At 37.7% G+C, this 21,997-nt stretch overlaps 2 protein-coding genes across 2 annotated transcripts; both read left to right on the top strand.

The window, feature by feature from the left end:
* The first annotated feature begins 703 nt into the window (after positions 1-703).
* LOC124899636 lies at positions 704-1,755 on the top strand. The gene is made up of 2 exons (XM_047414596.1): positions 704-1,214; positions 1,565-1,755. The coding sequence occupies exons 1-2, from the start codon at positions 704-706 to the stop codon at positions 1,753-1,755; spliced, it is 702 nt and encodes a 233-aa protein (XP_047270552.1).
* Positions 1,756-5,739: 3,984 nt separating this feature from the next.
* Positions 5,740-14,860, top strand: LOC107875622 (vacuolar protein sorting-associated protein 41 homolog). The gene is made up of 19 exons (XM_016722406.2): positions 5,740-6,152; positions 7,518-7,787; positions 7,900-8,079; positions 8,372-8,632; positions 9,640-9,772; positions 9,880-9,970; positions 10,719-10,821; positions 11,590-11,693; positions 11,766-11,859; positions 11,959-12,114; positions 12,203-12,265; positions 12,393-12,458; positions 12,681-12,881; positions 13,130-13,207; positions 13,303-13,422; positions 13,503-13,583; positions 13,701-13,786; positions 13,981-14,062; positions 14,163-14,860. Exons 1-19 carry the CDS (start codon positions 5,898-5,900, stop codon positions 14,610-14,612), a joined length of 2,874 nt encoding a protein of 957 aa, XP_016577892.2. The 5' UTR covers positions 5,740-5,897; the 3' UTR covers positions 14,613-14,860.
* The last annotated feature ends 7,137 nt before the right edge of the window (positions 14,861-21,997 follow it).

Here is a 21,997-nt window from a genome sequence, read left to right as displayed (position 1 = left end):
CACTCTGGTCGGTGGACGTATGAAAAAAACTACGAAGAATATATCACTGATGCTATACTGTTGAGCACATCAGCAACATTTATTGAGCTGCACGATGAATTGGCATCTCACTTAAGTGTGGATTTAATGAGGAAACGTATTCTAGTGGAATATCAAATTACTGCTAATGCAGGGCAGATAGAAACACATAATGATATGGGTTTAAAGGTGTTTATATTTCAGAAAAAGTAGATACAAGACATGAATTGTCTTACTTTATATGTAAGCATTTTAGAGAAAGTTGTAGGGAGCAACGTGGCTAGTTCTTCTATGTGTGTTGCTGAAAGAATAACCAACTGTGACAACATTCAAACACTGATAAATACAACAAATGAAGGAGCTTTGGTGGTTTGTAAAGATACACAAGCATTAGATGTATTTGAAATGGATACTGTGGAGTTGATTATCTCATATCCACATCATAAACATGTTGAGGAAGACTAGGTTTACTTGAGAAAAAAAAATTTTGAAGTCAGTCATGAAGGACTATTCAATTAGGGATAAGTTTCAAACACGAAGTAAAAGGTCAAGTAAGAAAACGTACGTATATTCTATATCACTCTATTGTTGTTTAATATTAGTTTGGATATGTATTTTCAAAATACTAAATTATGTGGGATGCAGGTATACGTTGTTTTGCAAATCAAGAAAATGCGAGTTTTTAATGGGTGCATCAGGAATGGGAGAAACTCGAATGTTTAGAATAAGAGAATTCGGACCTCAACATACATGCCTGGTGAAGGACAAGATCTATCCAAAGGTGCATGCTACTAGTTTGTTGATAGGTGGTATTGTTAAACAAAAATTCAAGAACCACAAAAAAAAATACAGTGCAACAGAAATTAGAAATGACATGAAGGAAGATTTTGGTATGGATCTAACATACACTTTATATTGGAGGGCAAAAGAAAGAGCGTTAGAAGAGTTAAGGGGTAAGCCATCAGCATCTTATGGGAAACTGCTATCATACTTATATGTACTGAATACTACTTATCCAAAGTCACATATAAGAATGAAGAAGACAGATGAGAATGAGTTCTTGTATGTATTTATTGCTCTAAATGCATTCATTAAGGGATTCGATCATTGTAGACCGATCGTAATTGTTGATGCTAGTCATCTGAGAGAAATGTATACTGGGGCATTTGTAACATCATGTACAATGAATGGAGCAGGTTAGTATGAATTTGTAATAATTATATTGTAAAACTTGTTGTATGTTTTTGCATTTCTGCGTATCGCCTAAAAATATATATATATACTATATATATATATATATATATATATATATATATATATATATATATATATATATAAAATTACCTAGAGTTTCAAAGTTTCATGAATTAAAATATCTAAAAATAATTATGTTTTATGGTTATGTGTGTCTAAATTTTATTATATGTAATTGATACCATTTATTTGATAAAATATACAGTTTTAATTACCTGTATATATAATAAATACATATGTAGTTTCTATGTGTAATTTTATTTTACTGTGCATAATTATTTTGTATATACAGGTCATATATTCCCTCTGGCATATGGTGTGATTGATTCTGAAAATGATGCATCATGGACGTGGTTCTTTCAGAATCTAAAGGAAGCGTATAGAGAAAGACAAAACATGTGTGTTGTTTCTGATAGGAATCCAAGCATCATAAAGGTTGTTAGCGATGTGTACAACGATATTTCACATTATGCATGTATGTGACATCTATGGGGGAATGTTAAAAAACTTTACAGAAAGTCACACGATGCATTGTCGGAGATCTTTTATACAATGGTCAAATCATATTCAAAGTCAGAATTTCAAATGTTAATGGAAAAAATTGAGGCAGTTGATATTAGGGTGAAGAATTATTTGGAATTGGCTGGTTACGAAAAGTGAGCTAGGTCCTATGCAACATTTAATCGAGGGTGGACTTTGACTTCAAACATTGCGGAGTCAATAAATGAAGTACTTGTATTAGCTAAAGAACTGCCAATTTATGATTTTCTTGAGGAGGTTCGATTATTGTTTGTAAAATGAGACTGCGAAAATAGGCAACAGGCTTCATATACCTTCACACCACTCATTGAAAAGTTTTATGACGTATTCAAAGAGAACGAGGCTTTGTGTACTCGTATGACGGTATGACCTTTTACATTTTTGAAATTTATACTTCTGAAAAAAAATAATTAATAGAATAACTTCCATTAAGTGCTAAATGAATGGAAACATTTTTTAAAAAAAAAAGTTAAGCAAGAAAAATATTATGTACTCTTCATATGTATTTTTACTCTGTATATGTATTTTTTTCTGAAAAAATGTTGGTGTGCTTACAACATATCGTATAAATATGAATTTCATCTTTTTGTAGCATATCATTAAACTTTTTATTTTTGTATCAGGTTGTACCAGCCATAGAATATTTATACACGGTACACGACAAACAAAAACACTACATTATTAGCCTCAAAGAAAAAAAATGTTCATGTAATCAATTTCAACTAGATCAGATACCATGTGCACATGTTTGTGCGGTGTTGGAGAAGAAGAATTTTGAGAAGGGGTCATACTATTGTGATTTGTTTAAACCAAAAACTGTTTTGAAAACATATGATGTTCCCATCTACTCATTGCCACACAAAGATGACTAGCTAATTCTAGAGAGCGTACTCGGTGAAATAGTACTGCCTCCAAAATACAAAAGACCTCCAGGAAAACCTGCGAAGAAGGATCGTGAAAAATCAGGTCGGGATATGTTTGGAAAGAAGAACATCAACTCATGTGGTGGTTGTGGGGCTAAGGGTCATAATAGACGTTCATGTAGGAAATATCGAAAATCAAACATTTCTCTTTCCGTATTATTACTTAAAATTTTATTTTCATTTTTTATAAACTTTGAACTATTTTTTTAATCATCATTTGACAAGTGAACACAGTTAAATCTGAATTTTGCATATGTATATATTGAAAGATCTGAACATTGCATATGTATTTTGAATGTGCAGTTCACATGTATTTTTAGCATTGAATATACTTTTTAGGTTAAAGTTGGTAACTTTGATTAACCAAAAATTTATTTGGTTAGTAATTGTTAATTGATTTAGCCACATATGACATATTCTGCAAATCTATGTTTGAATTTCAAAATCTTAGCGCAGCATATGTGTTTATATGATAAAAATATATTTAAATATATAATACATATGTATTTTTAATAAAAAATATTAACACTGCATATGTATTTATGTAAAATAAAATCTCACCATAAATTACAGAATTATATTAAAAGTATAAAATTATCTTTAATTTTAGTTTTCATTTATAATCATATTAATTGGACATATATCAAAATAAATATTAGTTATGAACAATATGTATTTTAGAAAAATTTATTATTAACACTGCATATGTATTTTTATGCTAAATTTTATTTATAATGCTTACATATTTTTTAGCATTGCATATGTATTTTAACATAACATTGACATTTTTAAACTAAAAATTTCAGATATATTTTTGGAATGCTTAGGCATAACATTGGATATGCATTTTTCTCATCTAAAAACAATACATATGTATTTTTTAGGCATAAAAATCCCTGCACATGTATTTTAAGCATAATATGAACAATACATATGTATTTTTTAACAAAATCACACAGTAAAATGAAGAACAGCATAAAAGACTCGTATTAAACTTGAATTAGTACTATTATAACCTACAATTATAACCACTTCAAAACATCAAAATTAGTTTGTATAATCAGTACCTACATCCATAAACCAGCGTCTAAACTATGTAAAGTAATCAATTCATCATTCATCATACATCAAAAACTTCAATTACACTAGTTATTCTACTTTACCTTGGAGGCCTCAAAGGTGCTTCGACATCACTATGAGCATTTATGTCTTGCTTTTTGGTTCCATAATCCCACAAAAGTGCAGCATATCTTGTACGTCTTGCTTTCTGGTCCCATAATTACTCATAGAATGTAATTAGGGAAAAGTATTGCTATTTTTTATAATTAAGTACTTAAGTATGTTAACATATGTATATTTCCCGATCCTGAAAGGGCTTTGACTAGATAGAATTGGGCTTTTATTTGTGGCAAGTCTAGTCCAGCCCATTAAAGCAATCATTCGGACAACCTGGACTTCAAAAAGGATTTTGACTAAGTGAAAATAGGCTTGGGCCCATGTGTTGATGGCACCCTAGACCAGCCCATTTAAGCAATCATTTTGGACAATCTTGACATCAAAAAGGTCCAAATCCTTTAGTCTTAGAAATTACAGTGGCCAATCTTAGCCTGCGAATGAGATGAATGACATAAAAGTACAACTGGGTGCACTAAAGCTCCTCCACGTACAGGGTTCGAAGAAGGGCCTACAATGATGTATTGTACGCAATTTTATCTTGCAATGAGATGCATGACATAATCTTAGCCTAAAAATGAGATGAATGACATAATCTTATATATTGTTTGTTTTGAGCTTTTGAAAAATTGAAGCTGAGTTTGAATACGTTAGAAGTACCTTTTCTTTTTCTATTCATAAATAGCTCAAACCAACACTTTTTATACAGAGAAAAGTAAAGGGAATGCATCAATTACTTGATTTATACTATGATTTATAAAACTGTGGAAGAACTCAAGCAGGCTAAAAAGCTGAATAAATTTCACATAACCCCTATTAACTTTTTAAATTTAAGAAATATACTTCCATTCACATTTTAAACAGGACATGTAACTCCTTTGACACTCAAAAAGTTTTTTCAATCACTTTGACCAAAATGAGATCATTTCCAGATTGTTTCAATAAATTTTCTTTCAAGTATTATTATCAGTGTCACATCAGATGTTCTATGAATACAATATCTAATTGCCTTGAAGAATTCTTTTTTTCTATTTTGGACCCCGAGGAAAAAGATTGCTCCATTTGAAAGTATAAAAAATCAGTCTAAGTCCCTTTCATATTTTGATGTCATTATCTTCTCAAAACTACTTAAACCTCATTCACTAGATAATTAACTCATTCTGCATTACCAAAAGTTGATTATCAACTGACACGACAACTCTAATTGACAAGAAGAAAAAGACATTTGCAAAACAAACAAGAAACATTCCTAATTCCCACTATCCAAAATTAATTTTAAATTGAAAAAATAGAAGGATTAAGCACTAACAAACGGACAGGTGGTAAATGGTAATCATAATTCGTCATCTTTCCTTTGTTTTCTTGTAAATAATTTACTACTCCCTCCTTTTATAAATAAACATAATTAAATTTGTATAAAATTAAATAAATAGACACATACATCATATATAATATTTTATATGATCAATGAACATCCTACATAGATAATGTTAATACTTATTTAATTTTATACAAGTAATTCTTTTTTTATTTTTTTTCCTCCAAAAATTAAAAGGGCATATTTGGAGGTTTTTGGTAAACCACATTGAATAAGCAGGTATGTATTATACCATCTTTCATATGAAATAGTCATCATATAGTATAAATAATTTAATAAATGGAAAAGTTTTTTTGGCACAGTAAAAAAAGTTATATTTATACTATAAACTAGTTAATTTTTGGATATTTTTATTTTTTTACTTTAATTAATTAATACTTCATAGCAAATATGAGATAAATTTAATTTTAAATTTTATTTCAAAACTATTTTTCTTATTGAGGCTACCAAACGACTCCTTTTATGCATTATATGCCGAAAATAATAAACTGTTTAACTGGCGCAAAAGGTTTCTTCTTTTGAAAAGCAGCTCAATTTCCACACAACAGATCTTAAATAATTTCTCTTTCTCTTTCTTAATAATTCTACTCCGGCGGTAAACAGTCATCGAAATGTCTCCAAAGCCATCGGAAAATGGAATCGACGGAGACGATGAGCGAGAAGAAGAGGAAGAAGAAGATTCCGATGAAGAAGAGGAAGAGGAGGAAGAAGAGGATGAACCGAGGTTGAAGTATCAGAGAATGGGCGCAAGTGTACCGTCGCTTCTGTCTTCTGATGCTGCCACGTGTATTGCCGTCGCTGAACGGATGATCGCTCTTGGTACACACGGTGGAGCTGTTCACATTCTCGATTTCCTTGGTAATCAGGTCATTAATTATTTCTTCCTCCTTAATTCAATTTTGAGTTATACTGAAACTACTGAATTCAATTTCAATTGCCTATGAAGCATTGATCACTTTTGCTCTGATTCTAGTGAGTTTTTTTTTTTTTTTTTTTGCTTTAGTTTAATTGTGTCTATTGTGATTTAGATAAGATTTGCGTATTTTGATTGGATAGTTTTGTGTTATTAAGGCACCATTTTCTGCGTTGGAGTAACTGATAAAGTTGTTGTCATGTTTTACAATAGACTCTTGTGGTCGGTCTATTATGCTCGAAGTTCAGGGTAGGGATTTCATTGGGAAGTCTATTTGAACGGTACACCGAGAGGCCTAGAGAATGATAGGGACTTCCTTGATGGTTGACTTATCCAAGACACACTTTAGAGTAGGTAGTGCATAAACTTTTATAGCTCAGATTTTGCAGAAGTCTAATTTAAAAAGCAAATTTTGTGATGTTTCCTGTGAGAAAGTACAGCCACAGCCTAATGTTACTCTAGCGACTTTGTAGCCACTAGATAGATTGCAAATGGCTGCCTCATTGCATTTATTGTCAGTTGAAGATTTTCATTCATTTGTTAGCATCTAGAGAAGTAACAAAATCTGTTTTTTCCTTCAAAGTAGTTCTCGCTATTAGAAAGCTCGAGTTGTCTACTTAAGTTACATTTTATTAGCAGATTGACTTTGGAAAGCGGAGGACTGTCACAGAGAGACCTAAAGAAACCTGTTTTGAGGTGTGGTAGTAGTCGTTGCGGTATGGACAAGTTCCGTTCTTGATTCCCCATTTGGAAATGCTTAAATCATTTCAGTGATTGTCGAAAGGAAAAACAGTGCTGTCAGAGCCATTAGAAAGAAGTGGGAATAGTTGTATACACAAAGAAGAACTTTGGTCAGGTTGTCATAAGGTTGTCACCTGTTCAGAAACTACCTATGTTGCTACCCAATATTGTACAGGCTTCTAGACCATGCCTAAAGAGAAAAAAAGGAATAAAATCTTATTTTACAAATCATATAGTACGGTTTCATATGTTTTGAGCTACTTGAAAAAAAGAAGCTTCCTATTCCTTACACTATGTCATCAACAATAACATTATCACTAAGATTATTCTGTAAAATATGTAAATAACTTTCCGGTCTTTCAAAGAAATTTTCTTTCTCTGTTTAGCTTGATATTGTATCATAAAACAAATAGGTAATATAGCTTCTAGAAGCATTTTGCAAGTATATTCAGAAGATATCCAAGAATGTTCTTTATTGTCTATGTACACAATTAGCTTCCTTTATTTGATTTAAGATTTCTTTAGTCAAGAATTGACTTGTTTTTATTTGTATGTTTTGCAACTTCAACTATTACAGGTTAAGGAGTTTGCTGCTCACACTGCTGCTGTCAATGACCTTTGCTTTGACACAGAAGGAGAATTCGTCGGTAGCTGCTCTGATGATGGTTCTGTTGTAATAAATAGTCTCTTTACTGATGAGAGGATGAAATTTGAGTATCACCGACCAATGAAGGCCATTGCTCTAGACCCAGACTATGCTAGAAAATCTTCCAGAAGATTTGTTACTGGTGGTTTGGCAGGACATTTGTATTTAAATGTTAAGAAGTGGCTAGGCTATCGTGACCAGGTTTGTTGTATACTTTTTTGTGGTAATCATTTACCTGCATTTTTCTATATTGAAAAAATTGAAAGTACCTGGGAAGTCTTCTGATTATTCCTCGTGTACTTTTATTTGGCAGGTTTTACACTCTGGTGAAGGTCCAATTCATGCGGTGAAGTGGAGAACTAGCCTTGTTGCATGGGCAAATGATACAGGAGTTAAAGTCTATGATGCTGCCAATGATCAACGTATAACATTCATTGAAAGACCTCGTGGGATTCCACGCCCTGAACTGCTGCTCCCACATATTGTTTGGCAGGTTGGATCTAAAACTCTCGTGCAACTTATGATCACCTACCATATCTGTGGATTACTCATACTTGAGCTATATTTCTTACTTAGTAGAGATCGAGAAGCGTGAAAATGCAATTCAGTACTGCTACTTTGTGTAGGCGTTTCCTACATGTTTTGAAAGAAGAATATGATTATAATGGCGCTCTTAATCTTTTTCTCAATAAGAAAGAACGTACTTGTACTCTTTTGGGTCTCAGTTATCATGTGTCTTACTTTTGATTATTCTGGCCATTCTCTTGATTTACAATGAAATTCAGGATGACAGTCTTTTGGTCATTGGTTGGGGAACCTCTGTGAAAATTGCATTGATAAGAACAACTCAAAACAAAGGCGTGAATGGGACATACAAGCATATGCCTATGTCTAGTCTGAATCAGGTGGATATAGTGGCATCTTTCCAAACCACCTATTTGATTTCAGGAATTGCTCCCTTTGGTGATTCTTTGGTTGTTCTAGCTTATATTCCGGGTGAAGAAGATGGAGAGAAAGACTTCAGCAGCACTATTCCCTCCAGACAGGTAATTGTTTCATTTTCTGTTTTTTGACTCTGAACTTGACTTGTGGATCAAATCGCTTTATACTTGGCCCTTTTTCCTATATGGATCAATCTCATTGCTTGCTCTACTTAATGTTTGGTGAAATGCTCTCATGCACTCAACATGTATGTGTGATTCATAATGTGATGAAGGTGATGGTATACTACCTCTGTGTACCTGTAATCTCCTTTAATTGAGTTTTTCAACCACAAGTACTATTTTCGACTAGTCAAAAAGATTGAGGAATAGAACATGATAATTTAAGCAATTCATAGTATTCTTTTGCATCTTCTGTTATGTTAAGACTCACAATTCAAATTGAGCATTTTGAATCCATTTCTAAATTTGAAAACTTTTAACTCCAACCTAATTTTCATATAAAGACACTTTTAACTTTCAACCCCCCTCCCCCCCAACCAAAAAAAAAAAAGTGAAAAGAGAATTGGATTAAGTTGATAGGGGTCAGGTTGGGTTTTCTGTTGAAAGGCTGGGAGCATCTGTGCCGTTGACGGGGTCTCCTTAGTACTTAGTAAGACTGCTAATCTAGTCCACATGCAGCTCAGTTTGGCAAGAATTCTTGCATCTCAAAACTAAAATGGGGTTACACTTGTTGTTTATTTGGATGAAAAACTTAATAGGTTTCACTTCAGTGCATTGATTTGGAAGGATTTATTAGTATATTAGAAGTTGAGGAGGGTTAATATCTCAAAATTAAATAATAAAAATAGAGGAAAGAGGCATTCAACTACCCTAGCCATGTAAACGTTAGCCATCTTAATAGTCACGTCTGCAGTTTTCTAACATATGAAACCATATGTGAATGAATGAATTATATAACATTCTGTTCCTTCACTTGTATATGGGTTTTTCTTGAAGAGTTGAAGGCATTTTGCTGAACTTCAAGGTTTGGACACTAGATGTACGAACACCCCTATTATTTTATCAAGTTTTTATAGTAGTAATTGCTGGACTTTTCGAATATCTAACAGGGAAATGCCCAAAGACCAGAAGTGCGAGTTGTGACATGGAATAATGATGAGCTCGCAACGGACGCTCTTCCTGTACACGGTTTTGAGCATTACAAGGCCAAAGACTATTCTCTGGCTCATGCTCCATTCTCTGGTACTGTTTGTTGGACGGTAGCTATTTCCTCAATTTTGTCTTCCATTTCACATGGGCTTGCTATGAGAGTTCTTATGGGACAAGGTAACATGTCCAAATGATTATAGGTAGCAGCTACGCAGGAGGTCAATGGGCTGCTGGTGATGAACCCTTATACTATATTGTGTCCCCAAAGGATGTGGTTATTGCAAAACCAAGGTGGGTAAGCTCTTTTTGTTTCTTCATATGGTTTTGAAGTTTCTGTTATATACATTATTATTATATACATTATTATCATTTTTTCTTTTCATTAAGATAAAACGGGATTTTTTCTGTGGTATATTCTTCATTTTCTTGAGTAGAATAGATAATTTATTAATAAAGTTAATGTTATGAAGTATGGACAAGGGTGGACAGGATTTCCTCAGTCAACATAACATGCAATGATTTGTAAAAGTAATGTCTGACCATATGTGCCACACTAGTTTCTCAATGTCCAATAAATGAAGACATTCCTTAGCTAAGTCGGATATATTCCTAACTGCAGAGTGTGTTTGTGCAGTGTCTTGGCTTGAATTTTTTTGTTTTTGTTCACGTCTAAATTTTACTTATAAAGGTTTCTTTCAGATTTAAAATCCAGGGGAAACTAGTATTTCTACTAAGGTCAATTGCATATGTAAGGTTCTTAGTTTGATTGATTTGCATCCAAGCTCCAGATCCTTGCTACGGTGATTTGTTGAGGGCTTCTAATTTAAACAAAATCTGAGAATGAAATCATGTTCATTACTTACTTTGTGCTACTAGAAATTTATGATTTTGTGCTTGTTTCTGTAGATGGATGTCAAATCTGTAACAACTCTTCTATCCAAAAAAAAAAATGGAAACCTTTCCCTCATTGCAGATATAGGAATGTAGGTTGCAAATGTTGTCATTTTAATATGTGCTTATATTCTGAGATGGTTGTTAGGGATGCAGAGGATCACATTAATTGGCTTCTCCAGCATGGTTGGCATGAGAAAGCTTTAGAAGCAGTTGAAGCCAATCAGGGTCAGAGTGAACTACTTGATGAGGTATTTAATTTGAATTTGGTTTCTAATCCTCAAGGGTGTAATGTTTATAAGTTCAGCTGAATGTAAGATTAAGTTCCTGCTATGATGCTCTATATAGCTCTGTAAGATTAAGTTCCTGCTATGATGCTCTATATAGCTCTCCACTTCTTCTTCAGTTGTATTTATTTATGCATAAAAGGATTGGGAAGTTTTGGGGAAGGATTCTTTCTGCATGCTTTTTTTATAAGATGGTTAAATTGATTCAGAAAATAGCAGTCCTCTTGTGTCACTTTATCAGGTCGAGTACCCGAGGCAATGGGTTGGGATTTCCAGCTCTCCACTGTCTTCTCCTATTAATTCATTATTACAAAGATAAAAAGACAAAGCGTTTATGGTGATCATATTTTGACATCAAAGGTCGGTGGTTATACCCAATTATAACCATGTATATAGTCGGTGTAAATGGTCACACCCAGATATAACACGTATAGAAAGATTTTTTACAGGATACAGTTAGAAATTTCTTTATATTTGATTTGTTACAAAATCGACCATAGAACAATTCCCTTTTATTTGAGGGTATTGACTACACTATGAGCTTCATGTTACTCTTTCCAGTTGGCATTTCAGTTCCTGGGCATCCCAATTGAATTAGACTGGTTGTCATTTTCAATGTCTAGATAGTTGCTATATCAAGAAAATTCTTGATCTTCCCATTTTCATTTCGTATGTGATAAAATTTTGCATAACTAATTACAAATCTCATTGTGGTTTGTCTCTCCCAATCAGGTTGGTTCAAGATACCTTGATCATTTGATTGTTGAAAGAAAATATGCTGAAGCGGCATCTTTGTGTCCAAAGTTGTTGAGAGGATCAGCTTCCGCATGGGAAAGGTATTTAATGTTGTTAAAATCACAGTCTTTGGGAAGTATACTTTTGGTAATTTGATTTGGATATTGTACTAGATGGGTTTTCCACTTTGCACATCTCCGTCAGCTTCCAGTTTTGGTTCCATATATCCCAACTGAAAACCCAAGATTACGTGATACAGCTTATGAGGTCTGTACATTACTGTGATGGTTGTTCTTTCACTTCTTGGTATGTCTTCTCTTTCACAGCTAAAGAAACTCAACTGGTGAAGTATCTGTTGTGATTTAGGTAGCTCTTGTTGCTTTGGCGACAAATCCATCTTTCCATAAGGATCTGTTATCAACGATCAAATCTTGGCCACCTCGCATTTATTCTACAACACCTGTTTTCTCTGCTATTGAACCTCAGATTAATACTTCATCTATGACTGATCCACTCAAAGAGGTAAGTGCATAGAGGTTCCTGTCTATGACATCATGTAAAATGTTTTTTTTTTGGTATATTCACTCAATGTGCTAGTTATACCATGTAGGCACTAGCTGAGTTATATGTAATTGATGGACAACACGATAAAGCTTTTGCTCTTTATGCTGATGTAAGTGCCGCTTCCACTTATAACAATCATCATGATGTGTACTAAGTGCATCACTCTAAAAAAGGGTGTGGTTCTGTGTTTTAACTTTGATTTTTTATTTTGTGTTCTTGTTTCATGATGTTTTCAGCTTATGAAACCGGATCTATTCGACTTCATCGAAAAGCATAATTTGCATGATGCTGTTCGTGAAAAGGTATTAATTTATGCTGGACTGGCTGAAGTTTAACATGATTTGAGAGTGAAGTCTAATTCTTTTTCCATTGTTATTTAGTATCTTCTTTAGAAGTAGGTCAGTTACCATTTTACTATTTTGTAGAAAAAATAAACCCCTTTTTTGTATGTTTGGTCTCATTTGGAAAATTCAGCGGTAATTCCTCAACCTATCAGTCTTAATTCTCTTGATATGGATTGATAGGTAGTCCAATTAATGATGATTGACTGCAAGCGTGCCGTACTGTTGTTAATCCATCAGCGTGACTTAATACCGCCATCTGAAGTGGTATCACAGCTTATTGCTGCAAGGGATAAGTGTGATTACCGATACTTTTTGCATCTCTATCTTCATTCACTATTTGAAGCAAATCCCCATGCTGGAAAGGATTACCATGACATGCAGGTTTGTATAAATTGACTTTTGAAGTGTTAACTCAAAACCTGAAAAGGTCTTGCGAGTAAAAACATCTGATCCGATGAGATGTCTTCCACAAGCAAGAATATATGTTTTCTTGTGCTAGTTTGGGCCTGGTTTGTGCTATAGTGTCACCTTTCGTGGCGTGGATGCTCCAACACTTTTTTTAAAATTTAAATCCCTTTATGGTCTTTCCTATAAAGTCCCATATTTGATAGTTCTTGTTATGACTATAGGTTGAGCTGTATGCTGAATATGATCCTAAGATGCTACTTACCTTTCTTAGAAGCAGCCAGCATTATACATTGGAGAAGGTTGGTAAAAATGAATGGCTGACAATCTCAGTCTGTGCTTGGTTGGTTATTTTATTTATACACATATTCACCTTGTTACAGAAAATATTTGTCAGGCTTATGAAACCTGTGTGAAGAAAGATTTACTGAAAGAGCAAGTTTTCATCCTTGGAAGAATGGGGAATGCAAAACAAGCGCTTGCTGTTATCATTAATAGGTTAGGAGATATAGAAGAGGTACTGGAACCTAATTTTATGGTATTCATGTTACTTCCAGATTTGGTGATGAGACAAGCCCTATAACTAAATACATGCAGGCCATAGAATTTGTAAGCATGCAACAAGATGATGAACTCTGGGAAGAACTGATAAAGCAAAGTTTTCATAAGCCTGAAATGGTAAGTTCATCACTTCCTTTTTCTCCCATTATCGTTACAAAGCGGGATAAAACAGACAGTTCTCTTTTATGTTTTGGATTAAGTTTCCTTTACTATATTTCATCTTATTTTTTACAGGTTGGTGTATTGTTGGAGCATACTGTAGGGAATCTGGATCCCCTTTACATTGTCAATATGTTGCCCAATGGCCTGGAGATACCTCGGTAAGTTAGTCTGGAAAACTGTCTCTTCTGTTTTAATCTGCAATTGGTCTTTGCTTTCTACAAAATTGCATGCAATACATCTCTGTATTTGTATGACAAAACGCAATATTCTTTAATTCCGAGTGCTATTTGTTGCTGGATTTCATTTACAGCCAACAACCTGAATCTAATTGCAATATTGCTCTCATTTGCAGTCTGAGGGATCGTCTGGTCAAGATTGTGACTGACTACAGGACAGAAACTTCTCTTCGACATGGGTGCAATGCTATACTCAAGGTACATGTTTATCTACCTTCCATGGCATCTTGTGGAAGATTCGCATAACCTTTGAGGTTGTACAGGGGAAGTTGTTTGACAATTTGGATTTTACTGCCAGGCTGATTGCATGAATTTGTTGGTTAAATATTACAAAGAAGCAAAGCGTGCTGTTTGCTTGAGTGATGAAGTAGATGATGCATCTTCCCGCAGGGGTGAGAAGAGTGCTTCTCATCTGGGAGAGAGAATAATGAGCATGAAATCCGTGGAGGTTAAGTCTAAAACCAGGGGAGGTGGAAGGTGTTGCATATGTTTTGATCCATTTTCTATACTGAATGTATCAATCATTGCATTCTTTTGTTGTCATGCCTATCATACAACATGTCTTATGGAATCCACCATTTCCATTGGTGGCAATAAAGAGGCAGGAGGTGCTGCCCAGAGGACTGTCTCGTATAATGAATATGATAATGGCGTTAATGATGATTATGAGGATGAGGACGAGGATGAGGATGCCTCTTCAGGTACCCCACGGATGCGTTGTATTTTGTGTACTACAGCTGCAGGTTAAATATCTGCTAATTTTGTGCCTGTATCATAGTTGTGCGTGGTGTGTGCATATATGATGAGCTTGTGCGATTTAGAACACTAGCTTCTTCTTGTTCTATGGTGTGTAGCTTTAGTTATTTGTACTATATTTATTGTTGAGTTCCTTTCCTTGCTCTATTATTCCCTAAGATTTTTTACTGTTGGAGGGGGGTGCGGGGAGGAACTGACTGGTGATCTATATACAATGATTTTCTATATTTGTTGATCTTATTTTATGCCTTTTTTTTTTAATAGTAGCACTACTTCGTGTCCTTTTCTTTCGTAAACGATACCTACAACCGTATTGGGATGAGGGACGTGCACTTTTAACTTCCACCAAAATAAAAAACTTCCAGAGGAAAACTTTCCATGTTCCATCAGTTATCTTTCAAAATTTCTAGTTTTTAATTTAAAAGAACTTCAACTAAAACACTTTATCTTCTAATCTAAAATACTTGTTTAAGCATATATTTCAAAGAACTTCCTAATTCTTGGTTATCTTTATATATATATAGGAGTTTTTATTTTAAATTCAAAAATGCTAACCACACGATTAAAACTTGAGAGTACTATTTCGTTTCTTTTAGAACTGAAGCGCATTTTACGTTTATCACGAACACTATTGCCACTCGGCAATATTTGATTATTTTAAAAAAAAATTGTTATTATCAAAGTTTTAAGGTTGATAAAGTTGTAAAAATTAAACAGTAAATAATTGTTACCTAACCTATTTGATTTATCGTAAAATTATCATACATCTTTCTCTTCCGCTATCACTTAATTTAGAATAGATGGGGTTTTGGTATGCGACATGGAATACGGGATACCATTTTAATAAAAGGATGGGATAAAATAATTCAAAATTAGCAGATACCTCTAATCAAACAAGAAATATAGTTAATCAAAAAGATGTATCCCAAACCTCCCTTAGCTAGAGCACTAGGAAAGTAACTGCATATCATGTCGAGTGTCATAAAAACAATAACGAAGCGTCTTAACAAAAGGGTTTCCTTTTATTGACAAGTTGTAGAAACGAGTAACACCCACACACCAAGTTAAGACAACGGTACTCTTGTTAGTATAGAAAGAGGACTTATTGAAAGGGAGCGAAGTGTCACGGGCTTAATTTTAGCCGCGTGCGGACAGCTTAACACTCTCGATATCGATGCTAAGCTCAGTCCTAAACCAGCTCTAAATCTGTCCCCAAGAACCTTTGAACACTCACACAAACTCGAAAGGAAAATAGCAAGGAAGACACTCGATTTGGGAGGCCCGAAGAGCCAATTTTATGATTATATTTCTTGAGTAAAACAAGTATGATGATCTGCCCAAGAGGGCCTTACAAGATATATATAATGCCCCTTAGTCAAGGGATACAATAAATGTTAGTCAACATTTCTACATTTGGGCATGCAATCCATGAACTAGTGGAAAGGCCCTTGTCTAGTAACCTGTTTTTGTTGTGCAGTTTCTGTCCAGCTGGTCAAGGCTCCAAAGCCCCATAAATGTTGACCCGAGCTTGTATTTTGACCTCCCAAAGATGCCCCCACCTTGGCCTTGTCACGAGACGTTGTGGAAGCCCCGTCGGGCTCCGAAATGTACTCGAAACGCTTGAAATTGTGCCCAAAACGGGATGAATTTAATGGGTAGTGACGCGGGGCGTCACACTCTCCCCCACCTGATTTGACGACGACCGCGGCGCCACATAGCTGCAAATATTTGTGGACTTTCTCCTTGAATGGCCACAAGTCCTCATATTTTTCCCACGATGCCTCCTCGGGCGATTGCCCCTTCCAATGGACTAAGAATTGGGCACTTGAATTGCCCCAACCTTTTCCTCGAACCAATTGATGATCAATTATGTCCTCAATTTGCTTATCCATGGCAGCGGGCGTCATGAAGATTTGGGCCCGACTAGACTTACCCCGCTCCACGTCTTCCTTGTCTTCGAAATACGGTTTTAATTTGCTTGCATGGAAGACGGGATAAATCTTTAAATGCGATGGCATGTCCAGCTTATATGAAATTTTGCCAACCTTGGCAACAATCTCGAATGGACCCTCGTACCTTCGGATCAAACTTTGATTGACGCTCCTCAACGACTTGAATTACCTCGGATTGAGCTTGACCATCACTTTGTCTCCAATTCGGTAGTGGAGTGGACGGCGGCTGCGATCAGCGAATTTCTTCATTTTGCGGGTTGTTTTATCAAGATACGACCTTGCCATCTCGACTTGTTCCTCCTAAGCCTTTGCCATATGATAAGCACCCGGATTCCTCATTCCGGCGTTAACCGGTAAGGATTGTGGAGTGTTTGGTTGCTGCCCCGTTGCAAGCTCGAATGGACTACGACCTGTGGCCTCACTCCGTTGCAAATTTATGAGAATTGGGCCGTGTCGAGCAACCGTGACCAGTCCCTTTGATTGGCACTAACAAAGTGCCTCAAGTAGCACTCGAGTAACCCATTTACTCGCTCCGTTTGTCCGTCGGTTTGGGGATGGAAGCTGGTTGAAAAGTGTAGCTCCGACCCCAACAAACTGAATAGCTCCTTCCAAAATGATCCAGTGAATCGCGGGTCTCGATCACTAATGATATGCCTGGGCACGCCCCAAAGTTTAACTACGTCTTTGAGAAACAATCGGGCTGCCTCCTTGGCTTTGCAATTCGACGTGGCAGCTGAGAATGTTGCATATTTAGAGAAGCGATCAACGACAACCATGATTGTTCCGCAACCCTCCGATTTAGGCAAACATATGATAAAATCCATGGTGACATGGTCCCATGGTTTCTCTGCGGTGGGCAACGGCTCAAGTAATCCACCGAGCTCCTTGTGTTCCACCTTGTCTTGTTGGCAAACAAGGCAAGTGCGAACGTATACCTCTATGTCGTCCCTCATGCGAGGCCAATAATAAGCTGCTTCTAACAAATCCATGAGGCGTTTCTATCCCGGATGACCAGCCCACGTCGTGTCATGGCCCTCCTTGATCAACAAGCGCTTGAGATTTTTCCATCTAGGCACATACACTCGCCTTCCGGTGGTGTATAACAGTCCATCCTCTTCCCAAAACTTTTGGGTCTTGCCTTTGCGCGCCAAATCAAGAAGTTGTTTGGCAACGGGATCATGTTCCATCCCTTCCTTGATGGTATCCAGCACACCACAGCTGGTCGTGCTCAACAGTGCCGCCAAAACAACCTTGCGACTTAATGCATCGGCCACAACGTTTGCCTTTCTCGATTTATACTCCAATGAGTAATCAAACTCCGCCAAGAAGTCTTGCCATCGAGCCTGCTTCGGCGATAGTTTCTTTTGTGATTGGAAGTAGCTGGTCGCTACATTATCCGTCTTGACGATGAAACAAGCTCCCAACAAATAATGACGCCATGTCCTTAGGCAATGGACGATGGCCGTCATCTCCCTTTCGTGGACTGTGTAGCGCCGCTCCGCATCATTCAATTTTCTGCTTTCAAACGCTATCGGATGGCCCTCTTGCATTAGGACACCACCAATAGCAAAGTCGGATGCATCCGTTTGCACCTCAAACAGTTTCATGAAATTCGGTAAAGCCAAAACCGGTTCCTTGATGATGGCTGCCTTGAGGTTGTCGAATGCCCCTTGACACGAACTATTCCACTCCCAAGCACGATTCTTCTTCAATAAATCCGTGAGAGGAGCAGCAATATCCGAGTATCCAAGGAAAAATCTCCGGTAATAATTAGCCAGGCCAAGGAAAGACCTTAATTCGGGCACCTTCGTTGGAACCTCCCAATCCCGGATCGCCTCAACTTTGTCGCTATCCATTTGAATCTGCCCTTGGCTGATCGTATGGCCCAAGAATTGTACCTTTGGCTGTGCAAAAGTGCACATCTCCCTTTTGACGCATAGCTCGTTTTCCCGTAGCACATTAAACACGATTTGAAGGTGTCTAACGTGCTCTTCCATTGAGCTACTATAAACAACAATGTCGTCCAGGTATATGACCACGAATTGATCCAAGTATTGCTGGAAGATCTTGTTCATTAGTGTGCAAAACGTGGCTGGTGCGTTGGTCAGTCCAAAAGGCATGACCAGCCACTCGTAGGACCCATAACGAGTCACACAAGTCGTCTTGGCTTCGTCTCCTTCGGCTATGCGAACTTGATAATAGCCCTTCCTCAAATCCATCTTCGTGAACACTTTGGCTTGCCCCAGTTGATCAAACAAATCAGCTATCAAAGGAATGGGGTATTTGTTTTTCACCGTGACTTTGTTGAGAGCACGGTAATCAATACACAACCACAACGTCCCTTCCTTCTTCTTTTGAAATAAGACCGGAGCTCCAAAGGGTGCCTTAGATGGTCGGATATGGCCAGATTCCAGCAGCTCCTTGAGTTGTTTTCTAAGTTCCTCGAGCTCCGGAGGCGACATCCGATACGGGGTCATAGCTGGTGGCTTTTCCCCGGGTACCAGCTCGATCTCGTGATCAACTTCTCTTCGTGGAGGTAACCGTTTGGGCAGTTCCTCCGGCATTACATCTTTGTTCCCTTCAAGAACACGTTGGACACATGAGGGCACTAATTCAGCTTCTTGGCAGCCAACGATCTCCATCAATGTCGCAAGAAAGGTTGGTTCCCCTTTCTTGAAACCTTTGACAAGCTGCATCGCCGACAAACGTGTGCCACTTTGAGCGACACGAATAAGTGGAACAATGCAAGAACCACCCTCATCGCAAATGGCTAGCTGGTTGAGACGTGGCGAAATAAACGCGTTAATCTCATACCAAAAATCCAGCCCCAATACAATATCAAAGACATCCATCGGAACAACCGAAAAATTCGTTTCTCCCTTCCAACCTCCCAAGGTGAGACTCACCCGAGGAGCGAGGCCATTGACATTGGTAGGGAGACAATTGACAGTCTTTAACATGGAATCACTGGTCATGAATGCAAGGCCAAGTTCTTTAGCCTTTTCTTCCGTAACAAAGTTATGCGTTGCTCCGGTGTCCACCATAATGCGGACTGCTCGGCCATTCAACTCTCCATCAACAAATAATGACTCTCAAGCTCTAACGCTATGCTTCTTTGCAGCAAGAGCAGCAAGCGTCATGTGGTTGAACAAAGCCATGTGGTTGAACAAACCAACGGCATGTCCCTTTCCTTTCTCCGAATTGGCAGCTTGTGCTTCTTGCTCCTCGGAACTTCCGGCTTGCGCACTAGCTTGATCCTTCCGTGTTGCTGCAATCATAGCTCCCAGCTTACTCAACGAAGGACAAGATCTCGCAAAGTGAGATGTATCCCCGCAAAGGTAGCAGCCGCTATCACGGTTAGCTACACCTTTCTTCTTCTCCTCGTAGTTCTTGCGGAATGACGATAGCTGGTTGCGTTCGCCTTTGAACTCACGATTTTTGTTGGGAATAAACTTGTCTTTGCCCTTGTCCCCACGATCTCCCTTGGCAGCAACAGGTTTGTTCCGACTATCCTTCGCCTTGGCATAATCGGCATGAAAGTCAGTCAAAGATTCCGCCACTTTGATGGCCTCATCCACGGTCTTGACGTTGCGCCTCCTCAACTCTTGTTTGGCCCAATTTTGGAGGCCATCAAGAAAGAAGAATAGCAAATCCTCGCTGCTGAAACTCGTCACAAGAAGTGATAGCTTCGTAAACTCCCTCACGTAGTTATGAATGGAAGAAGTTTGTTTAAGTTCCCTCAACTTCCGTCGAGCTTCATCTACAACGTTTTAAGGGTAAAATTGCTCCTTCAACTCATCCTTAAATTGATCTCAATCAGCTATGGTGCAAAAAACCCTCTCCATGTCTACTTTTTTCCTACGCCACCACAACATTGCGACGTCACTGAAGTACATGGTTGCAATTCGGATCCTTGATGCCCCGTCAACAATCTTGACGTGCTCAAAATATGACTCCAATTGCCATATGAAATTTTCTACGTCTTGAGCGTTCCTATCACCCTTAAACACGTTGGGTTTAGGAGCCTCAATACGAGCATCATGGTAAGCCACGGAACCATGATTTCCACCAACACGGGCTGCTTCCAGTTGTTGCTTCAAATCAGCAACTTCCTCCTGCAAAGCGGACTGCCCCAACATCACCTCGGACAGTTTTGACCCAAACTCCTCGTGTAGCGCGGATAATGCTTCCGTGAGCTTGAGTTCCAAGCTGGTTAGCCCCTCCTTGTGCTCTTTATTTTGCTCGGACAAGTCAGCTTTGACTTCGTCCAGCCCTTCAAGAGCAGCAGCCTCAAGGGCACTAACGTTGGACTCAAGGGTCTTGAAGCGATGGCCCAAAACCGCTAAGCCAGCCTCCGTGCTAACGATTCTCTTATCGAGAGAGCCGGATGCAACCTTCGCCATCTTCCACGTTGGTGACAGCCTCACTAACTGGAAGTTGGGCCTCATCCCTGTTCCTACTCTTGTCACGTTTTCTGGTCTTGGTTTTGCCCAAGTTGTCTCCGCCGTGAACCTCCTCGTCGCCGTCGTATGCCATGTTCAAAGTGCTGCTTTGATACCACTTGTCACGGGCTTAATTTTAGCCGCGTGCGGACAGCTTAACACTCTCGATATCAATGCTAAGCTCAGTCCTAAACCAGCTCTAAATCCGTCCCCAAGAACCTTTGAACACTCACACAAACTCGAAAGGAAAATAGCAAGAAAGACACTTGATTTGGGAGGCCCGAAGAGCCAATTTTCTGATTATATTTCTTGAGTAAAACAAGTATGATGATCTGCCCAAGAGGGCCTTACAAGATATATATAATGCCCCTTAGTCAAGGGATACAATAAATGCTAGTCAACATGTCTACATTTGGGCATGCAATCCATGAACTAGTGGAAAGGCCCTTGTCTGGTAACCTGTTTTTGTTGTGCAGTTTCTGTCCAGCTGATCAAGGCTCCAAAGCCCCATAAATGTTGACCCGAGCTTGTATTTTGACCTCCCAAAGATGCCCCACGTTGGCCTTGTCACGAGACGTTGTGGAAGCCCCGTCGGGCTCCGAAATGTACCCGAAACGCTCGAAATTGTGCCCAAAACGGGATGAATTTAATGGGTAGTGACGCAGGGCGTCACAGAAGACCTCATTGGACGAGGAAGAAAATGAAAGGAACATCTATACAAATAGAAAACAGAATAGCAATTCGAATCACCTTAGAAAAGGAAGTTTATCATGGAAAATTCCATATAAATTGAAGTCCCAATATATAGACAAAGTCATAGGGACAAATGCACCCACACTGCTAGCCAAGCGAAGCCAGGAGGGAAGTAATTCGTCAATGGAATCAGTAAGAAAAGGTAGAGAAGATCTTGTACAGAATAGGAAGAAGAATAGTGCATGTAGAGGGTGAAGCTTTTCTGAGCACCGTAAATGTCAAGACCGAAC

This window comes from Capsicum annuum, chromosome 6 (genome assembly GCF_002878395.1).
Source record: "Capsicum annuum cultivar UCD-10X-F1 chromosome 6, UCD10Xv1.1, whole genome shotgun sequence".
In the NCBI taxonomy this organism is placed as follows: domain Eukaryota; kingdom Viridiplantae; phylum Streptophyta; class Magnoliopsida; order Solanales; family Solanaceae; genus Capsicum; species Capsicum annuum.
The sequence above is the reverse complement of the archived record's forward strand: the minus strand, read 5'-3'. Positions and strand labels throughout refer to the sequence as shown.

Bases quoted from the DNA above. Each gene is read 5' to 3' on its own strand.
- LOC124899636 (XM_047414596.1), top strand. From the start codon at position 704: ATGGGTGCATCAGGAATGGGAGAAACTCGAATGTTTAGAATAAGAGAA. The intron at 1,215-1,564 runs GTTAGTATGAAT...TTGTATATACAG, and splicing joins ATGTACAATGAATGGAGCAG to GTCATATATTCCCTCTGGCA.
- LOC107875622 (XM_016722406.2), top strand. From the start codon at position 5,898: ATGTCTCCAAAGCCATCGGAAAATGGAATCGACGGAGACGATGAGCGA. The intron at 12,459-12,680 runs GTATTAATTTAT...ATGGATTGATAG, and splicing joins ATGATGCTGTTCGTGAAAAG to GTAGTCCAATTAATGATGAT. The intron at 14,063-14,162 runs GTACATGTTTAT...TTTTACTGCCAG, and splicing joins GGTGCAATGCTATACTCAAG to GCTGATTGCATGAATTTGTT.